Source organism: Rana temporaria, chromosome 6, assembly GCF_905171775.1.
Source record: "Rana temporaria chromosome 6, aRanTem1.1, whole genome shotgun sequence".
Taxonomy (NCBI): Eukaryota; Metazoa; Chordata; class Amphibia; order Anura; family Ranidae; genus Rana; species Rana temporaria.
This window is the reverse complement of record NC_053494.1, coordinates 159,449,888-159,475,990: the sequence shown is the minus strand read 5'-3', so window position 1 is coordinate 159,475,990 and position 26,103 is coordinate 159,449,888. Positions and strand designations below refer to the sequence as shown.

The following is a 26,103-nucleotide window of genomic DNA, read 5'->3' as shown; positions in this document are numbered from 1 at the left end:
CTCTGGTTAACCGATCGTGTGTACGAGGCATTAGTGTGCTTTGAGAACAGTGAATGCAGGCAATAAAGCTGTCAGATATGTCATGCACTCCAATGGTTAAAAGGACACTGCAGAGATAGGAAAGCATTAGATGCCTAAATGTGACAAGGAGGGCTAGGGTAGATTGGAATTTTTTTTTTAATAGTTTAAATTGGATTCTTTGCGCTTACAATGGAAAAACAGTATGCAATAATAACATTGAGACATGTTGTTTCCACCCTACAGTGGAAACAAACTTCATACCTGTGCAGCGCATTTTAGGTGCATTGCGTTTTAATCTAGAACTTCAATACAGACTGACAGTGCATACAAACAAGAACAAAACAAAATACAGTAATTTTTTATTTCTATGAGAAAAGTAACAAATAAAAACAGAGCCATAAATGCCATTACCCAAAAACATGCTATTTTAAAACAAGACTGAGTTTAACAAATTACAACTTAACAGGCATGGTGTTGTATAACCTACAAAAAAAAAAGAAAAAAAAAAGGATACAAATATTGTGGCACAACACTATCCATAGATTTGAGTATACCTAATGGAAAGTGAGGCATGGGATAGAAAGTGCATCTTATTTAGAGAGATGTGCTGTGTAGATGTATATATGAAGTAGGAATACACACACCTGAATAATCATAATCAAAGTGTACAACAATATAACTACGGAACTAGAAGTTGCAATGTCCGACATGCAAATTAGAACGTACATTCAAAATAGAAGGGTCATAAACCAAATAAACCTCCAGAGAAAAAACGTTTCAAGCTGCATTCACATATTCAGAGTAGTAATTCAGAGTGCAACACTGGCGTTGGCTTTGATCCTGGAGTTGCCAAAGAAGCACGGCCTTTAATAATAGTGCAAAGAGCCTTGATGTGCCATTACTCATGGCAACCAACCACATTTTCTCCTACAGCAGTTTATTGTAGCTAGACCAATGAAACACACATTTTGGTGCTTCTTTATGGAATGCTCTTTGTCTGTCAAAAGACCAAAGTGTTTTGGGCAGCCAGGAATTACTCTAATGCCCGTTCCTTTTTTTCTTGGGTGAATGGCAAATGACAACCAAAAAATGTATTACCAACGAAACCAAAAGATTTGCAGCTCTGTGGTTATCTAAAGTATGTATACATCGACAGGAGCTATTTTGTGTAATCAGGCAACATTTAAGGGAATGCAGCCTATTCATCTGTTACCTATCGGTAATTACACACAGGACCTTTGGTTCTTTTTAAACGGACAGGCCTCATCTGCCAAATGGCTGTTACAACATACAAAATGGCTGCATGGATCACATGAAGATGGCAAGATTTTATTAGAGGGATCTAGGTGAAAAGCAAAGGGTGAAGAATAAATTCAAAGTGATTCATACTACAACACTAGTGCTCGTGATCTATATAAACTACTAGTAGGCACTGCTGGCTGCAGTCTTTTGTAACTACTAAAAGTGGCTTTGTTAAGAATACTTGAATACAAGTCTGTATAAAAATAATTCAATCATGCCATAAGCAGGGACAGATTTCTAAATGGTACAAAATGCCAGATGTAAGTTTCTTTCTTAGTCGCATGTGTTCCTGAGCTGAGAGTAAAACATAGCAAGCACTTCTAAAGTTACTATGGATTCTTCACTTCTTAACCATTGTCCTGTGAGTGCAATTTAATGGGAAAGGGTTAGCTAATGTACTGGGCACACTATCACAAGGCGTAATCATATATTCATAAAATATATTCTTTTGTACTCCCTCTATAATACTTTGGTGATTTTTACAGTTTCACAAGGTACTTTTTTTTGTCACGTATCTATATGTGAATATTATTAACACTTCTGAAATTAAAATGTAATGACTGGTCTTTTAAGTTACATTTATAAGATACAAACCGATAGAGATTAAGCAAAATACAACACAAGAACAATCAGTGTTGTGCAGAAAAACAGGCTATGGAACAAAGCTTATCATGGCAAGTCTTTGAAATAAACATCTGTTTTTTTAAATAATGAGTCATTGGAAACATGAAAATTGGCTTTCTGTGTCAAACATTTAGATCAGTTGTGTGCATATAGTAGTTGCCATATGTAGATATATTCCTTGTAACACCAAGTGGAAGTAACAGTTGTGTGGAAGATGACAGAAAACAGAAGACTGTATCATACAATTTCTTAATGCTATAAGGAATTAACAGTGTGCAGCGTATCAAAATATGTACGGTACATAATATGTACAGTTGCAATCTAGAGACCCAATGAACATGTCACACAACAAAGAAAAAAAGATGGTTAAAATAATGGTTAGTAACAACCTCAATTAAATTACTTGATAAAGTATTTATAAAGGGGGCAACAGGATTTTTCTTGGTACTGTCAAATACATTACAACAAGATTAAAAATAAATAGTCTTTATTCCATTATTACATTTCAAATAAAACACAAAGGGGCAGATCCACGTAGCGTGGCGCATATTCCCGCCGGGCGTAGCGTATCTAAGATACACTACGCCGCCGTAACTTATTATTTTTTTTCAAATCCTCAAAGAATGCGCGCCGTAAGTTACGGCGGCGTCGTAAGGGCGCGCAATTCAAAATGATGTGATGGGGGCGTGTTTTATGGAAATACGTCGTGACCCGACGTAAACGTCATTTTTTTTTTTAACGGCACATGCGCCCTCCGTGGGGGTATCCCAGTGCGCATGCTCGAAATTAAACCGGAACAAGCCAATGCTTATGACGGTGACGTCATTCTACGCAAATCCCTATTCGCGAACGACTTAGGCAAACGACGTAAATAATTCAAATTTTGAACGACGGCCATACTTAACATTGAGTACGCCACCATGTAGCAGCTTTAACTATACGCCGAAAAAAGCCGAACGCAAACGACGTAAAAAAATGTCCCAGCCGGACGTACGTTCGTGGATCGCCGTAACTAGCTAATTTGCATACTCGACGCGGAATTCGACTGAAACGCCACCTAGCGGAAAAATGCACCTAAGATCCGACGGCGTACTAAGACGTACGCCTGTCGGATCGATCCCAGATGCAGTCGTATCTTGTTTTGTAGATACAAAACAAAGATACGACACGGGAACTTTAAAATTACGCGGCGAATCAATAGATACGCCGGCGTAATTCTTTTGTGGATCTACCCCAAAATGTTTAAAAACTCATCAATAAAAATTCCCACTTGGTTGGCTAAACTACAACTCTAGTAATTGCCCATAATCATAAACATGATGTATATGCAGATAGGGTACATAGTTAGCCAGTACTCAACGTGTTTTGCAGGTTAACAGCGTCTTCAGGAGTACAGTGGGGAAATACAATTCTGTAACAAAAACATAATAAGAATAACAAATAATTGTTCAATAAATATATGTATTACTCCGAAGTGGAAATTTTTATTTAATGAGTTTTTAAACATTTTGCTGTATGTGAAATATGTAATAAAGACTTTTTTTTTTTATCTTGTTGTAATGTCTTTGACCGTACCTACAAAAATCATGTTAGCCCCTTTATACATACTTATCCAATAATTTGTTTTATGATGCAGGTACCAATATTTTGTTAGATTTTTTCAATATAGGAGCACTTATATTCTATAACCCTAATTAAATAATGAAAGACTCTTTACTGAAACTATGTGCTAAGGTCAGGGGCGGACTGACCATTGAGTCACTCGGGCACTGCCCGAGGGCCCCATGCCACTAGGGGGCCCCATCAGGGTTGCCAGGCTCAGTAAAACCAGGGGAAGTATGTAAAAATCTTTGTTTTTTTTACATCTGTCCCTGATATGTCCGAAACCGGCATACTTTTGATGTAAAAATCCAGAGATTTTAGCTGCCCCGCCTCTGCACTGCCTCCTGGCGTGGTGGCCATCTGTAAGCCCAGGGGCCCCATAATCTTCTATTGCCCGGGGGCCCCATGAGTTGTCAGTCCGCCCCTGGCTAAGGTGTAAAAGTTGTTGCTTGTACTCTGTAGTGTGCTTGCCAGACACAACAACTTAGCAGTGGTAGAGTAGATAGAGTATACTTTGAGTAGGAAAGGGCATGTTTAATCCCCCACTAAGTCTGTACTGCAGTCCAGGTTTTCTCTTTCTTCACCATTGGCAAAGCTAAGCTATAAGATGAATTTCCTGATTGCTCTTATTTCCCAACATTTTCTATATACAGTCATGGAGAACTCAGTAAAGGGTGATGTTACCATAATGCTGGTGACACTGTTCCCCCAGTTCACCAAGCATATCAATCACAGCTGAGTCCAGGCCGTCCCAGCCAAACCAATGGTGAGAGAAGTCGATTTTCCCTTCTAAATATATATCGAGCAGTAAGGACTAAGTAATAGCTAAAATGCTACCTCACTTTACTGCTACCTGGTAACGTTTCATTTTAAAGTATCACTCCTTCACTAGGGAATTCCCTATATTCCTATAAATTATTTGCTAGAGGAAAAAAACAAACAGAAGGCGGTATCATTTATCTTCTTGCTTATATTAAATAGGAACAAGGATTGTGGACTTAGCACATGAAAACAAAAGCTTGGCTTTCATAGCCATTCCAGAGGTTGGTGATGTCTTAAGCTGGCCATACACTGATGCCTCCTTGCTGTGTTATTGTATTCTGACAACAGGCCTCCACTGTCACAATAAACTGATCAGCGCTGAAGCCAGATGGCTTCAGAGCTGATCGAACAAACGTTTTACAACAAACCCAATTGTGAGAAGTTGATTATTAAATTGACTTTTCACAAACGGGAATGGCCATTGATGGATCAATATTCATCCAGTCCATGCTGAACCAACCAAATTTTGATCCATCTGTGGCCATCTTTAGAGAGTTGTGTTTCTCCTCCAGTAAGGGACTGAACTATACACCTATTTACCAAAGAAAACAATGAGCTTTGGGCAGAGTTCTCCACTAAGGACCAAACAGGGGGTTTCTGGAGTGCTGAGCAGGTGGATTTTAAACCAGGTACCCCTTCCACTATACAAAACATATGTCAGACATTCTGCTGCTGACTATGAAGTTTAAAAATGACTATACCAGTTGGGTATGGCTTTTTCAAGTGAAACTATTTTTCAGTTAGTTGTGAATTGTCCCACAGGAACCTAGATCTGTTCTTGGTTGTGTCAAGTGCTGTTTGCACCCTTGGTCTATTTTGTAATCCTATTGTACTTTACACCATAATACAGCTTCTTTGGGGATTCATGACTGTGCAAGGCAGCAGTTAAAACTACCAAAATTATTATTACCTTTAGTAGTAAAATATTTATAAAAATAACTTTAGGTTGCATCTTAAAATCACTAGGAAGATTAACATAATTGTGCTTTACTGTTAAATGGAAGTGATGTGGTTTGCATATCTGCAATGGATTACCTGCTTGTGTTAGCAGCAGTCACCTCTGGATGTAGCTATTAAAATGATCAATGCCTTAGGAGAGGAAGATGACCCATAGGTTATACACTGTAGATCTAAGTACATTTGACCGTGTTGACCTGTCATGCTTACGGTTTGGTGTGTTCACCAATCATTCATCAATGTGATGCCTGACCTACTATTGACAGGGCAATATTAATTCAGAAGCACAAAATGTACAAGAAGAAAAAAAACAGCTAACGAGAAAGAGGAGGTAGTCAAAGTTTTAGTATGAAGTACTCTGACCCATTACCATTGATTTTTACCTGACGAATAACAGTCGCATGTCAGTGTGGCCTTCTATAGAACAAGATCAAAACACAAGTAGACAATTAAACCATATAATACACTGGGTTCAATTCAATGGCGTGAATTTGAAGACAAAAATTGAAATAAAATAAAACACAACAACCTAAAACACAAATGGTGCAACAATTTAAACAGCAACAAAAAATGTAGTCAATCTTTTCAAAATAATATATAATTTCTCTGCATAGTTTGTTTTTCTTTCTTTGGGCAATCTGGAAATAAGCTGCCATTGGAGATTTCCATTCATTTACAAGGTGGAAAAAATAAAAATGCAGTGAATTTACATTAAGCATGTAAAATATTGGTAGTGTGAAAGCGATCACATCAGGCAGGCACAATTTCCTTTGTGTATGTACATGAGAAAATGCAAACACTAATAAAAAATATGCCTTATTTATTTTCTTAGCATTGGTTTAGTGGACGTTTATACTGTGCATTGTAGTCACTGTGCTGCATGGGTGAAGCATATGTTTTAGTTCAGTGTTTTATCCACCTTGCAGCAACAGTAAAGAGTTTGCAAAGCTTAAATGAGTGCCGTGTTTCCTCTTGTACAGGAAGTCCTCCTACTGGCTCCTCCACAGAACTTCATTGACACCAAATTTTCACCTCTCTTTAGCTTCAGTCTTCTGAGCTTCCAGGCAAAAGCCAAGCCATGACCATTATCTCCTCACCAATAAAAGCATGGCTGCGGTAACTTAATTAAAAAGCTAAGCTTATGACAGCCTTTTTTTTTTAAATAACTTTCACGCGTGGCGGCGGTTTACTTGCAAGCTTAAGTCTTCAGCAGACACTCTACAGGTGGTTGGGGTGAGGAAGCTGGTGTGGGGAAGGAGGCATTGCTATCTTGGGATGGCAGTCTTTTTTGGTGCAGCTCTTCCCATTTGACACGGTTTACGGTCACCGAGTCCAGCATTGGCTTAAGTTTCCCATTAACTTTCACGAGAGACTGCAAAATAAAAGAGATAAAAGGGTTAACAAAATTGACAGGCTGTTCTGCTAATATTATGTGGCATTGCTTTGCTTTACAGCAATATATTGCAGGTTTGAGTCTTAAAGAGGAGCTCCCGGCTCCTGCAGAATTTTTTTTAAATCAGCAGCTACAAATACTGTAGCTGCTGACGTTTAATATTAGGACACTTACCTGTCCAGGAATTCAGCAGTGTCTTCATCCGAGCCAGTTTTTCAAACGGCTATTGGGTGCTGCCACGGCCATCCCCACTAAGGCAATTTGGCAGTGAGGTCCTTCGGCTTCACAGCCGGTTCCATACTGCGCATGTGTGAATTGCGCTCTGCTCATTGAATGGGCTGGCTGCGGGGGGAAGGAGGAGTGGTGCCAAACTTCCGGCTGAGTTTGCCACGGCAAACTCAACTGGATTTGGGAGCAGGTATCTGTCATAGCCAGGTACTCCCTCCCCAAAAGGTGCTAAATGTAGCTGCGGAAGGGGGGGGGCAGATAAGTGAAGCTTCCCTTTTTGGGAGGAGCTCCACTTTAAGCTAGCCATACATTATACAAGTTTTCTTTTAATTCAATATCCTTTAGATTTACCTTTAACTATGTGGTGCAAGGGCTAGTCTGATTTATTTATTTATCTATTTATTTCAGGTACTTATATACGTCAATTAACGCAATATTATATATTATACATTCACATCAGTCCCTACCCTCTCAAGGAAATTACAATCTAAGGTCCCTAACTCACATCCATACATGCATACAAACTGAAAGTGTTTAGGTTTGACCTCATATTATATAGTTTTGGTAAATCTAAAGGGAAATTGTTCAAGATAATTGTATAATGTATGACCAGCCTAAGGCCTCGTACACACGACCGAACATGTCCCCTGAAACTGGTCCGCGGACCAGTTTCTGCGGACATGTCCGACCGTGTGTACGGCCTAGCGGACAGGTTTCCTGCTTAGAAACTTGTCCGCTGGAAACCTGTCCGTCGGACATGTCCGATGGTTAGTACGACTCATCGGACATGTCCACTGGTTATGACGTATAACCAGAGGCCCGAAATCCCGCGCATGCGTCGAATTGATTTGACGCATGCGTGGAAGCATTGAACTTCCGTGTTAGAGAACGTCGGTGTCTTCTACGTCACCGCGTTCTCTGTCCGCGGGGATTTTGGTCTGATGGTGTGTACACACATCAGACCAAAAGCTCCCAGCAGACATGTCCGATGAAAACGGTCCGCGGACCGTTTTCATCGGACATGTCTCCTTGTGTGTACAGGGCCTCACAGTCTGCCAACAAACATGCAGACAATGCTGGGCTTTCTCAGAAAGGACAGTATACCTCACAAACAAGTGTAACGGATAGACCAAGTAGGTTTAATTCAGAATGTCATTTTAATGTTGTTCTTCAATTTATGGAATTAAAATATACACCCAAATATCAACCTTTGGCGTGGAATGGTCACACATTTGCATTTACCTGTTTAAAGCCTCACTTACTCAATAAATCATTAGTTAATCTCACAAAGGGTAGTTTTTCATTGCTTCAAATTGTACATTTTCACATCCTCAAAAGATACACCATAGGAACACCCCAACCTACAGCTAGTGCTGTTTTCAGCTGAGCCATGCAGTAATGCTTTTAGTAATTAAAAAAACACAGAAAAGAACAAATAATTTATTTGTAAAATAGAAAGGAAATTATTTTATTTGAAAAAAGTATATAAGTTTGTGAACATAAAAATAAAGGGCCAGATCCACGTACCTCAGCGCATCTTTCCGTCCGGCGTAGCGTATCTCTGATACGCCGCCGTAACTTACAGCATATTTTCTGTATCCTGCAAGAATTTGCGCCGTAAGTTACGGCGGCGTAGTGTAACTTTGTCAGGGTAAGGGCGCGCAATTCAAATGGATGAGATGGGGGCGTGTTTTATGTTAATATGTCTTGACCCGACGTAAATTACGTTTTTTTTTAACAGCGCATGCGCCGTCCGTGGGGGTATCCCAGTGCGCATACTCAAAATTAACCCACAACAAGCCAATGCTTACGACGTGAACGTCATTCTACGCAAAGCCCTATTCGCGAACGACTTACGCAAACGACGTAACATTTTCAAATTTCGACGCGGGGACGACGTCCATACTTAACATTGAGTACACCTCATATAGCAGGGGTAACTATACGCCGAAAAAAGCATTACGGAAACGACGTAAAAAAATGCACCGGCCGGACGTACGTTCGTGGATCGCCGTATCTAGCTAATTTGCATACTCAACGCGGAAATCGACGGAAACGCCACCTAGCGGGCCAGCGTAAATATGCACCTTAGATCCGATGGCGTACTAAGACGTACGCCAGTCTGATCTAGCCCAGCTTTAGGCGTATCTTGTTTTGTGGATACAAAACAAAGATACGCCGGAGCAAACTAGAAGTTACGCGGCGTATCAATAGATACGCCAGCGTAACTTCTTTGTGGATCTGGCCCAAAATGTTTCAAAAAACCTTAAACTAAAGATGTAGCCCGTCAATACATTGTGATAAGGATGTCTGTGTCCTGGACAACATGATAACTGACCCAGCAAATTACTTTTAACAACCAGGTAAAAACTGCATATACTAGAGCCTATTCAAGTCTTGCCTCTTTCATATAAATACAATTTCTCTTTAACATACCCTTTATATTTTTTTGTTCGATTCCCTGAAATCTTAAATCTTACATTGATTTTTTTTTTATATATAAAAATAGGTACAGATACAAAAGCGAGTGATAAAATATAAAAAAAAGCAAAGAAAAAAATTACCCATTTATTTTCCCAGATGGAATTTTTATTGTTCATTCAATAACATATTACAGCCTAATTAATGGTGGAGTAATGACTTGATAAATTGTCATTAAATACCAGTGCAGCGTAAAGCTGATGTTCGCCAAAATCACTAAAATGTTGTGCTGTACAGATGCTACAAGTGTACACGTAGCTGTTTAAGACAGAATGACAAGCACCATTTACACTGACAAGCTGTAGCTATATTTAGCTTGAGTTCGACTAATCCGTTGGTAAAGGAGGACATATGAACCTACGTACACAAGAACGCAGGCCATTAGTCAGGAGACATAAATAGGATTCTTTAATAGTCGATACACAGCAAAAGCAATGTTGGTCAATAGCCAATGTCAACCTGACAGGGTTCATATTTCCGTGCCACAAAATAGGTAAATATTTTGCAAGTAATGAGAGCAGATAGGTTACTGATAAGTTATTTAATAAGCACCCATTTAGAAGTAGTGAATAAATGTTGTAAATTAAAGGAACACTAAAGTCAATTATTTTTTTTTGGGTAAAATAACAAACATTTTATACTTACCTCCACTGTGCAGCTCGTTTTGCACAGGGTGTCCCCGAACCCAGTCTTTTGGGGTCCCTCGGTGGCTGTCTCGGCTCCTCCTCTACCTTCATGCGAGCTCCCTCGCATGGTGGAAAGCTCCCGTGATACATAGCCGCCAACTGTATCACTCTGCCCCGCCCCCCGGTGCGCCACATCATTGGATGTGACTGACAGCAGCGCCAGCCAATGGCTGCGCTGCTATTAATCCGTCCAACCTAGCCAATCAACGGCCAGGCTGGGAACCGAACAGGATGACAGGGACGCGCGCTGGACTTTATATATAATGAAAATAATTTTCATTAATTTTGTGGAAAATAATTTTCTGGGGACATGATCTTTTTAACCTGCCATTATTTCCCTCAACCCCCTGAAACATACCCGAATTTTGTATTTTTCATAAACACCTACAGCCCTTATTCCTGATAAGGCACTTATTCCTGAGTGCCTACACCTATTCCTCCCTTGTGTAGACCTTCAAAAGTCCTGAGACTGCTGGTGGTAGCTGTCTAGTCAATATTCCAACTGCACACGTTCCTGGAAAAACGGCTCATAGGTAAGGAGTGGGTGCTGAAGCGATCACCAGCTGGGCACTGGAACCATCAACCACATGAACATATTCACCAGCACACCATGGATCGTAGATGTCTCAATTATAAACTCACACCTGTACAGGTATGCCTGGGCAGCCACAATGTAGTTGGTCAGGAGGACTGAGCTGCACTTTACACTGTAATGTTCCCAAAGCATTTATATAAAGTGGTTAACTGTTGCAAGCTTGCAAAATGGTTCATGGTGGTACATGGCATATTGAAGGAACAGGACCTGTAAAACACACACGTAGTACAGAAGCAAGGCCACTGCAAAGGATTAACTCAGCAGAAGAGTCGCAGCAAGAGTTGCCGTGGCTAACCATGAATTGGTAGAAATACATAGCAGCCAGTCAATAAGCGTGGTACCTGGTGTAGGTAGCAGGTCCTCCGGTAGCAAAGGGGTCTGTGTTTTGGCTCCCTCCCTAGTGGCCTGTTCCCCAAAAGCAATTGGGACTGAACTCACAGTACAGAGACCCCATATACCTAGCCGCATGGCACAGGTGAGAGAAGGAATTATTCATGGGCATGCAGGAGGTCCGCGCTAGTGCTCGGCGGGACCCCATTCTGTCGCTGGGAGAGAGGTGGCAGAGATACACTTGACTGGTGGAGAGGGCATAAACTCTGATGCGTCCCTCCTAAATGTAATGTTTATAGAGGAAGGTGTGTAGTGACATGGGATTGGATAGCCCACAGAGGAACTCTGTATGTTACAATTCACTGCATGCGGTGTGCAGCTCAACTATAAGCTGGAGTACCACCACATTGTTGACTTTCAGATGGTCCCGGGCATTGGTGAACGTGTACATGCAGAGATACACCAGTGCACGTGAAGGGTGAGTGGCCCCCGCACACAAGCTGGGACAGCAGGAATGTAATATGAAAGATGATAAAGTACTATTTAAAGGCACTCCTGTTACTAGAATATAAGTGCCAAAAAGGTCTTCTTCAAAAAACATAGGGCTAGATTCATATAGAACCGCGTAACTTTGCCTCCGCAACTTAGACGGGCAAGTGCTGTATTCTCAAAGCACTTGCTCCATAAGTTGCGGCGGCGTATCGTAAATCGGCCGGCGTAAGCCCACCGAATTCAAATTTGGATCAGGGGGGCGTGTTTTATGTAAATGTACTGTGACCCGACGTGATTGACGTTTTTCCCGAACGGCGCATGCGCCGTCCGTGGAATTTCCCAGTGTGCATTGCTCCAAAGTACGCCACAAGGACGTCATTGGTTTCGACGTGAACGTAAATGACGTCCAGCCCCATACGCAAACGATGTAACTTTTTCAAAATTCGACGCGGGGACGGCCATACTTAACATTGATACGCCGCACTTACGCCACCATATAGCAGGGGTAACTATACGCCGGGAAAAGCCTAACGTAAACGGCGTAACTTTACTGCGTCGGCCGGCGTACGTTCGGGAATTTGCGTATCTAGCTAATTTGCATACTCGACGCGGAATTTGACGGAAGCGCCACCTAGCAGCCAGCGTAAATATGCAGTTACGATCCGATGGCGTAAGAGACTTACGCCTGTCGGATCTAACAGATATCTATGCGCATAGATACGACGGCGCAACGCAGAGATACGACGGCGTATCTGGGGATACGCCGTTGTATCTCCACTGAGAATCTGGCCCATAGTTCATGCTCATCTCTACCTTGCCACTGACCTACACAGTATTTAGAGATAAATGATGCCACCTAAAGAAACATATAAATCCACCACTTTTGAATGGAGCAGGAATCTGACTCTTTAGGAAATGTTGTATTCTAAAGATTCTTCGGGCAGCATACCTCTTCAATACAGCCGAGATTGTCAGTAAAGGAGGGATAAGTATTAACTATCTTATTTGCAGGGGGTATTTTTGGGGTATAAACAACATGAATACCCATATGTGCTAAACAAAGCTTTTATACTTTCTTTGCGTTGCGGTGGTCTGTTTTATTATTCTTCCTTTTGAGAATAAAGTTTTCAGCATGTAAACCTAAAAATAATTCCATATAATTCTGATTGAGAGCTTTCGTTTTGCAATACTTTTTAACTCCAATGAAAAAGGGTAAATAACCTGTTAATCGAGTTAAAAGGTTTTTTAAATCCACATACAGAAATTAAAATGACCCCTCTTTTTTGTACCTGAAATCTAATTAAAAACTCATTTGATTACTACCTCTCTAACTCTGCTGCACTTATTAAATTTCAGTAATCAATTTTCTTTTATGAAGCTTCTGGGAAATTATCTGAAAAGCAACACATTTTCCTCTTCCTTGGCATGTTCTTGATCATTTCGTGAATTACGTTTCTAGCACCTGCCTGGGATCTCAATTAATCCTAGAGTTTACTTCTAAAGCCATTTAAGTTTATTTGAGTTTGGTCCAATCACCTTTCTCCAATACCTCATCCTGAGCCCTTGGTTTTACATTCAATTTTGCTATTTGTTGAGTGGCACACACATTGATGTACCATTTGTCTTTTTAATGGCATGCCTTATGTACTGTCATCGGATTGTGAGAATTTTACAGTACAAGGCGTCACATGATCCATTAGTAAAATCACAGCTTTATATATTAATACATGACTTCAGAAGTCTGTCTTTGCTATTATCTGAATTTAGTCTGGTGATCTGAGACAAGTTTTGCAGAAGACAATGAAAAAGAAAAAAGATGGACCAATGTTTCGACATAGAATGTTTTAGATGTATTCATGTATTATACTGTTAAGTAAATACAGCCAGTACACATTTCACATGCTCCTTAAAGCTACAGTTTAATCTGCTTATATGTCACTTTCCTTGGTTGCTAATTTCCCCCTGTTAAAAAAAAAATGTTTTTTCTAAATTGCTTCCTTTACCTTAGTGCGGTCATCCTTCACTTACCTCATCCTTCAATTTTTCTTTTAAATGTCCTTATTTCTTCTGAGAAATCCTCACTTCCTGTTCTTCTATCTGTAACAACACACAGTAATGCAAGGCTTTCTCCCTGGTGTGGAGTGTCGTGCTCGCCCCCTCCCTTGGACTACGACTTGAAGTTGCCTTGTACTGTCCTGGATGCAACCTGAAGTTGCCTGATGATTCATACTCAAGACGTGTCCAAGTTGCCTCCCAAAGTCGTGCTAGAAGTCGTGTTGCCCCTGTGTGAATGGGCTCTTAGGGCTCTTTCACACGGGCGGCCCGTTCAGGTCCGCCTGCCAGTTTTTTAGGCGGACCTGAACGGGCGCTCTGTGCTCCTCTATGGAGCCGCGGATGTCAACAGCGACATGTCCGCTGACATCCGACCCGCTCCGATCCGCCAAAGTGTGACGGAGAAAAAAACGACTTTTCCATCCGTCTGGCGGATCGGATCAGGTGAACACGGACAGACAGTCCGTGTTCATCCGATCCCCCCATAGGGGAGAGCGGAGAAAAGACAGGGCGGTCCCTGCACAGTGTACGGGGACCGCCCTTTAATCCACCGGCTCAGCGGGGATCAACGGAGTGATCCCCGCTGAGCAAGCGGAGGTTCACGGGCGAATCATTACTGATCCGCTCCGTGTGAAAGGGGCCTTAGTCTGTTGTTTTATAAAAGCTCTCTTGCAGTTGTATTAGTTTACAGGGATGAGACAAACCATTCAACACTGGCAGCAGTGATTACAATCAGCTGGAATTTAGCTTTCATTTCTTAGTGTATTTAACCACTTCAATAACGGGAATTTTCACCCCCTTCCTGCCCAGGCCAATTTTCAGCTTTCAGTGCTGTAACATTTTGAATGACAATTACGCAGTCGTGCGACGTTGTACCCAAATAAGATTTTGATCATTTTTTTTTCAACAAATAGAGCTTTCTTTTGGTGGTAATTGATCACCTCTGCGGTTTTTATTTTTTGTGCTATAAACAAAAAAATTGAGAACATTTTGAAAAGAAAACACAATATTTTTTACTTTTTGCTATAATAAATATCCCAATTTTTTTATTTCGTTTAGGCCGATATGTATTTTTGGGAAAAAAATAAAATAAATCGCAATAAGCGTATATTGATTGGATTGTGCAAAAGTTATAGCGTCTACAAAATAGGTTATTGATTCATGGCATTTTTATTTTATTTACTAGTAATGGCGGTGATCTGCGATTTTTCACATTGTGGCAGATACATCAGACACTTTTGACACTATTTTGGGACCGTTCACATTTATACAGCGATCAGTGCTATAAAAATGCACTGATTACTGTGTAAATGTGACTGGCAGAGAAGGGGTTAACACTAGGGGGTGGTCAAGGGGTGAAATATGTTACCTAGGGAGTGATTCTAACTGTAGGGGGATGGGATTCACAAGGGGAGGAGACGGTGTTCCTCTGTACTGGGAACACACAGATTGGTCTCCTCTCACCTGACAGGACATGGATCTGTGTGTTTACACACACAGATCCACGTCCTGCTGTGTTAACGGGCAATCGTGTGTACCCAGTGAACATCACAGGCTCCCGAGTGATGCTACAATGCCAGGAAACCGAGGACGTCATATGACGGTGGCCTTGATGGAGGGTTCCTGCCATTGTCATATTACAACGCCTCGGGCAGCAAGTGGTTAAATCTGCTAGTACATATAACACCCCCTCCCCCCAGACTGATAATGCTGCTGTTCAAAGGTGCCCCTGTGCTCCTTCATCCAGAGTAGGGGCATGCTAATACAGGGGGTGTTTTACTGGTCACATCACCTGGTGAAAACGGGGAAAAGAGGGGACGAAAATAGAAGAAAATGTATGCAGCCACTACATCTAATTATGAAGTAAATAGTGCAGCTGGCTAGCATTTTATCACATATACTAAAGCAGCCCTCAAAATTTCCACTCGCCTGCTCGTATTTTGCCAGTGGAAAATTAATGAGGGTGAGCGTGGGCTGCCTCAGAAGGGGGGGGGTCTAAAACCGCCGGCAGGCGAGGTTGAATGGGAGCCGTTCTCCCAGCGATCTCCCAGAGGAAGAGTGAAGAGAAGGATAACCGGCCGGGTCATCGCAGTGCGGGGATTGGTTGGGAGTTAGAAAGTTACTGGTTTTGTATTCTGATCTTTAAGGCCTCGTACACACCACAGGACATGTCCGATGAAAACGGTCCGTGGACCGTTTTCATCGGACATATCCGCTCAGAGATTTCGGTCTGATGGCTGTACACACAATCAAATCGAAATCCCCACGGACAGAGAACGCGGTGACGTAGACGATCTCTATCGCGCGAGTTCAATGCTTCCACGCATGCGTCGAATCAATTCGACGCATGCGCGGGATTTCGGTCCGCTGGTTAGACGTACTAACCAGCGGACATGTCCGACAGACAGATCTACAGCGGACAAGTTTCTTAGCATACTAAGAAACTTTTGTCCGCTGGAAATCTGTCCGCTAGCCTGTACACACGATCGGATCTGTCCTCTGAAACTGGTCCGCGGACCAGTTTCAGCAGACATGTCCGGTCGTGTGTACGAGGCCTAAGGGTTCTCACCCCCTTCTCCCCCTACACATACAATCTGTCTTGCCTTTTGGCATGATATTAGCCACCAGTTGTCTGGGTTCGAGTGAGACCCTTAGGATAATGAGAATTTCTCAACAAATACCAAAGTAGTATGATGCTGATTTTTTTTTTCTTGGGGTGGGCACATTAGACATTGAACTATTGAATATTATGGTTGGCAGCCTACTTTACTATTCTATTCCTGGCTGTGTCCTCTTGGAGAATTGTGTCATTAGTTGTGCTAAAGAATGTCAGATTTAATTATTTTATACCTTAAAGTTTTCTTATACAACATATTGAGGTATGAGATGTAACGTGCCCCTGCCTGCTATGCTGTTGGGATCACATCTCAGATTGTTCACACTTCAACCTCACTCCCTAAGTAGGATAGGCACTGTTAATGCCTGATTTTATTTTTTCTGATTGTTTTGCTCATGCTGGCATTTTAGAGTTCTTTTTGAGACATTCTTACTAGAGTGTCTCTTTATCTTTCTCTACTCTTGACTCCTGACTCTTCCTTTTCTCTTCCCTATTTTCCCCTTTTTCTCTTCTTTCCTCTTGTACGGTACTCCGTCATGGCCTACACAATTGTTTCTTGCCCAAAGCTAAAACTCTGCTCGTACAATGTTAATAGCCTCAACATCGCCTCTAAACGTGGACAAATTCTCTACCAATTACATAAACAAACAGCAGATGTGCTAGTCCTTCAGGACACTTACCCGTACTTCAGAGACCATATCCAACTTCCTCTCAGATTACGCTATGGACTCTACCTCTTTCCCCATTCAATGGGAGGCGTTGAAATATCCTTACGAGGGGCCTCCATCCAGATAGACACACACATGAAAAAGGAGCGATCGGCTTCTATTGCCTTTGCGTTACAAAAACTTAAGAATTTAGGGGCAGATTCACGTAGCTTGGGCGCAGCGTAACGTAACCCGTTTACATTACACCGCCGCAAGTTTTCCGATTTAGTGCCCGATTCAGAAAGCACTTACCTGGAAATTTGCGGCGGTGTATCGTAAACACGTCCGGCGCAAGGCGGCCCAATTCAAATGGGGCGGGTACCATTTAAATTAGGCGCGCTCCCGCGCCGGACGTACTGCGCATGCTCCCGTCGCAAATTTCCAGACGTGCTTTGCGCGAAATTACGACGCGCCAACGTTTTGTGAATCGCGACGTGATCAAATGACTTACGCCGGTAAAAAGAAAAAATGTAAAAAAAATTCAAAAGCGACGCGGGAAAGACGGGCATACTTTAACATGGTGGAGTACTTTTCCACCATATTAAAGGTGCCCTATCTTTGCGACGGAAATCTAACACTTGCGACGACGTAACGACGGGAAAAATCTTTGTGGATCGCCGTAACTCCTAATTTGCATACCCGTCGCTGGTTTACGACGCAAACTCCCCCCAGCGGCGGCCGCGGTATTGCATCCTAAGATCCGACAGTGTAAGTCCATTACACCTGTCGGATCTTCTGGCTATCTATGCGTAACTGATTCTATGAATCAGTCGCATTGATACTCTGAGAGATACGACGGAGTATCTGAGATACTCCGTCGTATCTCCTTTGTGAATCTGGCCCTTAGAGACAGCACACAAATGTTCCCCTACAGTTGAAACTCTCGGTACTTACTTTGGCCCGCTCTCAACTGAGAGAACTATATGAATCGTCAGCCCGTACTTTTACTGAAAAGATAACGCTGCATCAACACAAATTTTGAGACAAATGCGGTCAGCCACTAGCCGGTACCCTACATCTCAAACATTCTTTCACATTCATACCACATGTACAGGGCCCACATGGTGATGTTCTCTCCTCACCCTCTGAGATATTACATGTTTCTCCTCTGTATAAACATAACCTGATCAGTTTAGCACAGGAGTCTCAAACTGGCGGCCCTCCAGCTGTTGCGAAACTACAAGTCCCATCATGCCTCTGCCTGCAGGAGCCATGCTTGTAACTGTAATGCCGCGTACACGCGATCATTTTTCGGCATGAAAAAAAACAACGTTTTTCGGCATGTAGAAAAAACAAAGTTTTTCCAACTTCATCATTAAAACGACATTGCCCACACACCATCGTTTTTTAAAAATGCTCTAGCAAAGCGCGGTGACTTACAACACGTACGACAGCGCTATAAAGGGGAAGTTCCATGCGGATGACGCCACCCTTTGGGCTGCTTTAGCTGATTCCGTGTTACTAAAAGACGATTCGCGCTTTTTTGTCTGTTACAGCTCGTTGAATGTGCTTACTCCATTATGAACGGTAGTTTTACCAGAACGAGCGCTCCCGTCTCATAACTTACTTCTGCGCATGCGCGGGTTTTTAACGTCGTTTTAGCCCACACACGATCATTTTGTACAACCCGAAAAACGACATTGCTCGAAAAAAATTTTTGACGTATTTCAGAACCCGAGAAATGATGTGAAGACCACACACGATCATTTTAAATTACATTTTTTTAAAACAACGTTTTTTTCATGCCAAAAAATTATCGTGCGTACGTGGCATTAGCCTTGCAATGCCTAATGGGATTTGTAGTTTTGAAACAGCTGAAGAGCTGCCAGTTTGAGACCCCTGGTATAGCAAATGCACATTACAAGGAAAAATGTAATGTTACTTATTATAATCTAACAAAAGTCTTTGTACAAAAGTTCTTTCTACATGCATGCAACATAACCAAAATGACTGAAAATTTGTGTTGTCCAGACATGTACTGCCCATACAGGAACTCTAACCTTTAATAGTTTGAAAAACAGTTATCCTTCACAGGGATTAGAAGGCATCTTTGGTCTTATACCGATGAAGCCTTGACAAATGGGAATGGCATATACTTCTTAAAGAGCTATAAAGTTGACAGATTTTGTCTCATTTCCTAGTTTATAGGTGTGAGGTGCCCTGAACGTATAATTTTACAATGATTGTGCCCTGTACTTGGAATGATATTCAATAGCAATTAAAGAGTGATGGTATCTATGAGGAATATATATAATTCATTAGCTCCTTATTGCTGTTGTTATGGGACATCATTAGAACATGTAAAATTCTGTGGATATTGCCAGCTCCACTGAAGTGATAGAGACATGCAGATCTTTAGTACCTGATCTTTTAATCCCCATGATCCAGACTCCATCAAGTTAAAGTGGTTGTAAAGCCTTAAGGTTTTTCACCTTACTGCATTCTATGCAGTAAGGTAAAGTAAGGTGAAAAACCTTCTGTGTTGCAGCTCCCGCACAGACCCCCCCCCTTTCTTACCTGAGCCCAGGGATAGACTGGCCATTGGGACTACATGGAGCTGATGGCTCAGTGGGCCAGCTTCAGTGACAGCGGACCGTCGCCCCCCCTCCGCTCCTCCCTTCCCGCAGCGCTCACCTCCTCTCGCTCCCCGCAGCGCTTACCTGGGGGGACAAAGAAGCAGGGGAGGACCAGAGGAGCAGGGGGGCCAACAGAGGGGCATGGGGGGGGGGGAGACAGCTATGGCCTGGGAGTTTCTCACTTCTGCCTAATCTTGTCCCATAAGGGGGGTCACCAAACTGATTCTTTGCCCTGGGTGAAATAATGTCTAGCTTGCCCACTGGTTCTGCCTATAAGAGTACCAGTACCAGCCATTCTACTCTAATAAAGTAGAATGGCTAGTGGCTAGTGAAGGGGGAGAGGGGGCTTGGGTGGCCGGGGGGGAGGGGTGCGGGAGTTGTCCGGCCGCCATGGGAGAGACCTGTCAAAGTGGGCCAGTCTGGATGAAGTCCAGGGCCAAATTTTTGTCCCAGTCCAGCCCTGCCTGAGCCCATTCTGATCCAGCAATGTGCATGACCGCAGCAGCTCCAGCCTCTTTCGCTGTCCTTATTAGACAGATTGAAAGAAGCAGGAGCCATTGGCTACCACTGCTGTCCATCAAAAGCTGTGATACTGGGGCGGGGCCAAGTCCGGCTGTCTGTGTCAATGGATGCACAGTGCCCCCAGGGAAAGTGTCTTTCCCTGGGGGCACCCGATGAAGAAGAGGGGCCCAGAGAGCCAGGAGGGGGACCCCTGAAGAAGGGGATTGGGGCTGCTCTGTGCAAAACCATTACACAGAGCAGGTAAGTATAGGCATGTTTGTTATTTAAAAATAAAAGCATTTAACGTTTGCAATTACTTTAATAGCAGCAACTAATTGTTAGCTGTTACACCATACCTATCTATAGACAGTGCCAGATGACCAAATAGGAAGATTAGACATTGGCCTATGCGCTCCTTACTGTTTAAGACACTGCAACAAAGGATCCAAATAATATAGATTTCCAATTGAGAGAAAATTACAATAATCTTTCCTAAATTGTTTCCAACAGGTAGAGAAAGTGAATCAAGTAAAATAAAAAACACATTTACATTAGGGACTTAAAGCGGTTGTAAACCCGCATGAATGCCGGTCCTTTCGCCGTAGATCCCCCCTGCGCATGCGCAGCGGCGCATTGCGAGGGGAATATCTCCTAAACCGTGCAGGTTTAGGAGATATTCTCCTTACCTACAGGTAAGCCTTGTTATAGGCTTACCTGTAGGTAAAAGTACAAAAAGTGAATTAACAACCACTTTAATAGAGAAAATACTGTATTAATGTAATATACCCAATAACAACTTAAAGTGGTTGTAAACCTCTTATGCATCATTTCTCCAATACATGCACCATTTTATAGTTTGTTATGTAATAATCAAAACTGCTGTATTATTACCTCTGTATTCTCATCTCTGGTCCACGGGTGTGTCTTCGGACTGAAGCTCGGGAGGCGGAGTCATGACATTACTGGCCCAATATTCCCGCTGTACACTCACTTGCTAGTGCAGGCTTAGCAGCGTGCACAGTGCTGGAAGTGTGCGCACACATCACTCGCTGCTGGGAGGTGGGTTGTACAGCTGGTAGATGGGGCCAGTGATGTCACAACTCCACCACTGAAGATTTTCAGAGAGCTCTGATAGTCTGAGGCCTCGTACACACGGACGGACTGTCCAATGAAAACGGTCAGCCGGACCGTTTTCATCGGTCATGTCCGCTGCTGGATTTTAGTCTGATGGTTGTACACACCATCAAACCAAAATCCCCGCGGACAGGATACGCAGTGACGTGGCCGCGCCATCACCGCGACGATGACGCGGCGACGTGCTCGACCCTGGAAGGTCAATGCTTCCACGCATGCGTCGAATCACTTCGACGCATGCGAGGGCTTTCGGCCGAGCGGACATGTCCGGTGAGTCTGCACAGACGACCGAACATGTCCGACGGACAGGCTTCCAGCGGACATGTTTCTTAGCATGCTAAGAAACATTTGTCCGCTGGAAACCTGTCCGATCCGCCGGAAAATTGTCCGGTCGGACGTACAGACGACCGAACATGTCCGCTAGAAACTGGTCTGCGGACCAGTTTCAGCAGACATGTTCGGTCGTGTGTACGGGGCCTTAGAGATGAGAATACACAGATAATAATACAGTGGTTTGGATTTTTACATAGCAAACTATAAAATGATGCATGTATTAGAGCACTTAAAATGAAAAGCTCTTTTACTAGGGCAGCAGGAGACACACACCCTTCATTCATGCTCGTGTATGAGTCTGCTCTGCATATCTGTCAGTCAAAGGAGAGGGGATGTGGCGACACATATTTTCTGCATGTGTGATTTTTGTTTCAGTAGCAAAGCAGGGAGGATTCCAGATGCCAGGCCACTCTTATCCCTGCCAGGCTGTGAACAAATGAGTTGTGCTGCTTTGCTGATTCAGCTAAAATGTTCTGTTCAATTTTTGATATCTGGATTTACAAACATTTTAGGGTACCTAAACCTCAGACATCATGCTCAAATTACAGTTTGTCTCTTAAAAGCTCATCTTCTTTCAGCTGTTAGTTTAAAAAACTTCTGGTACAACCTACGTACGTGTAATGTATAGTAGTGATAGTCATCTCCATCTAACGGCCAACGTGCACACTACTTAGTTCAATATTATCCCACTAAAGCGCATGCACGAGAAACCTCCAGAAACCTGCGATGGGGGCCCCAAAGTTTCAACTGCTTGGGAACCTTCACAGAGTTTAATCCGGCACTACCCATAGCACGGCTATAAAACTGTTACTTACTTTTCCTAATGTAAAAAACATACCTGTCAGTTCACAAGGGCCCAGATTCACAAAGGACTTATGACGGCGCAGCGCCATGTACGCCGTCGTAAGTCCTAATCTGGGCCGTTGTATCTATGCGACTGATTCTTAGAATCAGTTACGCATAGATATCCATTAGATCCGACAGGCGTAAGTCTCTTACGCCGTCGGATCTAAACTGCAATTTTTTTTCCCCCCGCTAGGTGCCGCTTCCGTCGATTTCCGTGTCGAGTATGCAAATTAGCTAGATACGCGAATTCCCAAACGTACACGCGGCCGACGCAGTAAAGTTACGACGTTTACGTTAGGCTTTTCCCGACGTATAGTTGCCCCTGCTATATGAGGCGCAGCCAATGTTAAGTATGGCCGTCGTTCGAAATTTAAAAAAGTTACGTCATTTGCGTAAGTCATCCGTGAATGGGGCTGGACGTCATTTATGTTCACGTCCTTGCAACGTCATTTGGAGCAATGCACACTGGGATATTTTAGGGACGGCGCATGCGCAGTTCATTCGGCGCGGGGACGCGCATCATTTAAATGATACACGCCCCCTACCCGCCGAATTTGAATTCCGCCGGGTGATTTACGCTACGTCGCCGCAACTTTACAGGCAAGTGCTTTGTGAATAAAGCACTTGCCTGAAAAACGTGCGGCGGCCTAACGTAAATCGGATACGTTACGCCGCCGCAGAGATACGCCAAAGGTACCTGAATCTGGCCCTAGATGTCCAGTGCATATTTTTATTGTTCACCAGACAACATGTTTGTGCTTTCTAAGGAAAAGATACAACACTAAAACCAGTGGTGGCTTTTACTGCAAAAAAAAAAAAAAAACAGTGGTGGCTGTTTTTTTGGGGGGGGGAGAGGGAAAAGGGGGCGGCGGCATAAGAAAACCAATCCAGAACGCGTTGTAAAGAATTTTAGTCAAAACTGACCCAGCCTGCTGAGTGGACAATGAAGGAGCAGCAGCACACTGATGTGGTCATCCCTTTGCTCCACCCATCAGCACATAGGGGTGTGTCATGTCTGACTAGCTGCTAATGCCAATTCTCATTCCCCAAGTCTGAATGATGATATGTAAAGGATTATACAAAGCTCATACCAAAACAAATGCAGGTACTTGCTGTTGCATTTAAAGTATGGGTAATTAATTCTGATGCATACAGATCTGCATTTACTGGTCTTTTAATGATATAGTCCAATACTCTTGTTAAGAAAAACAGATGTATTCAGCTGAACTGCAAGAAGATAATCAAACAATAACAATTAATTAATTTGTTTATTTAGAAAAACCATTAGAGGGTTTGTGAACCCATTTGTCTAAGTCTATAACATACCCTCTATTAGGCTGGCAAAGCACACTGTGTAAAGCATTCTTTTTAAACGAGCATTGTAAATACCGATTTTCAATTGTCTTCGGCCGGTCACATGACTCGTGGCCGCTTTCCAGCTCCGATGGGAGGGTGGGGCTGAGCGAGGACAGACAGACTTAGGGAGCTGAGAGGGAGGAAGGAGAGGGGGTGGGGGGGGGGGGAGAGGAGAGCAGAGCAGGGCAGCGTATGATGGAGGGATGTACTTTGGTCATGCACGGTGATCAGGGCGGAGCAGCCCTGGTTATCGTGGTCTGTTTAGAGAGGGCATACAGGAGGTGGCAGATTCGCTTTTTTTTTTTTGCAGTTTAGAGGGGGGCAGATTACACAGCACAAGCACTGTGCTGTTTAATCTGCTTTAGGGGACCAGGATATGATTTTTTGGGGGGGGGGGGGTTAACAAACGCTTTAAGGGCCTACTCACACCACAGCAGTGCGTTAGTACACGTGTGTTGCATCAAGGAATTAAATGGGCTTCTTAAGATATCAATTGGCCTGCCAAAAATGCTAAATGCAAAAAAAATAATAATACCCAGCAGCTTTGTTTGATCTTTTGGGGTTTCTATTAGCAAGATTTCTGCACCAGCCAGGCTAGTGACGTGCACACCCATCAGCAAAATGTGTTGGCATGCCTTTCAGAATGAATGGCACTAAATTGACAATGGCCTGGATTCAAGAAGCAATTGCGCCTGTGTAACCATAGGTTACACAGCGCAATTGCTTACTTGCCCCGGCGTAACGAATGCTCCTGATTCAGGAACCTTGTTACGCCGACTGCAGCCTAAGATATGCGCGGCATAAGGCTCTTATGCCCGCATATCTTAAGCTGAATTCTTGCAATGGCCGCTAGGTGGCGTTCCCGTTGTGCTCAGAGTATAGTATGCAAATTGCATACTAACACCGATTCACAACGTTGCGCCAGCCCTGCGTACGCAATTTACGTTGTTTCCGTACGGCGGTTTTTGCGTAACAGCCAATGTTACGTATACCCGTCGTTCCCGCGTCGCGAAATTTGAAATTTACGTAGTTTGCGTAAGTGAATCGTGAATGGCGCTGGACGTTCACTTTGAAGCAAATGACGTCCTTGCGACGTCATTTGCCGCAATGCACGTCGGGAAAGTTTCCCGACGGAGCATGCGCTCTACGATCGGCGCGGGAACGTGCCTAATTTAAATGATTCCCGCCCCCTACGGGATCATTTAAATTGCGCGCGCTTACGCCGGGCATTTTGCCGGCGCGCCCGCGCAATTTCCGGAGCTTCTGCTCCGTGAATCGAGGGCAGCGCAAAAAAATTGCGGGGGCGCAGGGCAAAAACGTTGCCCTGCGCCTCCGTAAAAAAAGCGCAATTCTTACTGAATCCGGGCCAATGTGTGTAATGCTCATTACTGTGCATGCTCCTGCAGCACAACAGTGTGAATGGAACCTCAATGCAACATACATAGTCTAGGTGTTCTGTATAAAAATAACACACTGACAGTAAAAGAGAGCAGCATGCAGAGCTCATCAGTCTATTGCTGCCCCCCAGTTGAGTCCCCAAGAGATCAAACAAAGCTGCTGGGTATTAGAATCTACTAACGTCTCCTCTAAAATGTATATATCAGTTTTTGATGGCTAAACAACCACACAATGAACCAATAATCACGCCTGCAGCATTTTCGCTAGTGTAGTATACAGAAACACATTTCAACACATTTTGCTGCAGTGCAATACAAGTGGATAGGAACAAGGCAGCAGTGTGAATATGACCTTAAGAGACTATGTCAGTTAAAAAAATATCTGCTGCTATAGGAATAAAGTGCAGGCACATGAATGGTGGTGGTAGCCTCCATTACATTCCTGTCAACTTCAGACGGGCGGCCATTTGGATAGGGAAAGCTCAGATATTCTGGGTAATGTTGAAGCTTTTGCAGCTACTGCCTATGAAGAAGAGTTGTAGCTTTACTGTCAGACGACCTGGTAATTGGTTGTAACTGTTCAACTTTGGAGGCTGATGTAGGTATGTGTAGGGACCTCTAAGTGCCTGAACTTTATACCTGCAGCAGTTATTTTTTTTTTTACTTATAAGGCCCCATACTCACGACCAAACATGTCTGCTGAAACTGGCCCGCAGGCCAGTTTCAGCAGACATGTTTGGTCGTGTGTGGGCGCGAGCGGGCCGAATTCCAGCAAACATTTGCCCGCCGGGCCTTTTCCCAGCAGACAAATATTCCTGGACTTGTTTTAAAACAGCCCGCTGGAATTCAGCCCGCTCGGACATGTACGGTCGTCAGTACAGACCTACCGTACATGTCCAGGCGCCCGCCGTCCCTCGCATGCGTCGAATGACTTCGACGCATGCGTGGAAGCATTTTAAAGGCGGGCCGCCCACGTCGCCGCGTCATTGTCGCGGCGACACCGCGTCATCGACGCGGCGACACCGCGGACACGCCCCGCGTATTGTTTACG

At 43.4% G+C, this 26,103-nt stretch overlaps 1 protein-coding gene across 1 annotated transcript in view; it reads right to left on the bottom strand.

The window, feature by feature from the left end:
- Positions 1-3,984: 3,984 nt before the first annotated feature.
- PDE11A (phosphodiesterase 11A) overlaps positions 3,985-26,103 on the bottom strand; it is a 721,237-nt gene continuing 699,118 nt past the window's right edge. The window contains exon 20 of the mRNA XM_040357670.1: positions 3,985-6,700. Coding sequence (XP_040213604.1) covers positions 6,527-6,700 — 174 coding nt within the window. The 3' untranslated portion in view covers positions 3,985-6,526. The remainder of the gene's footprint in view (positions 6,701-26,103) is intronic.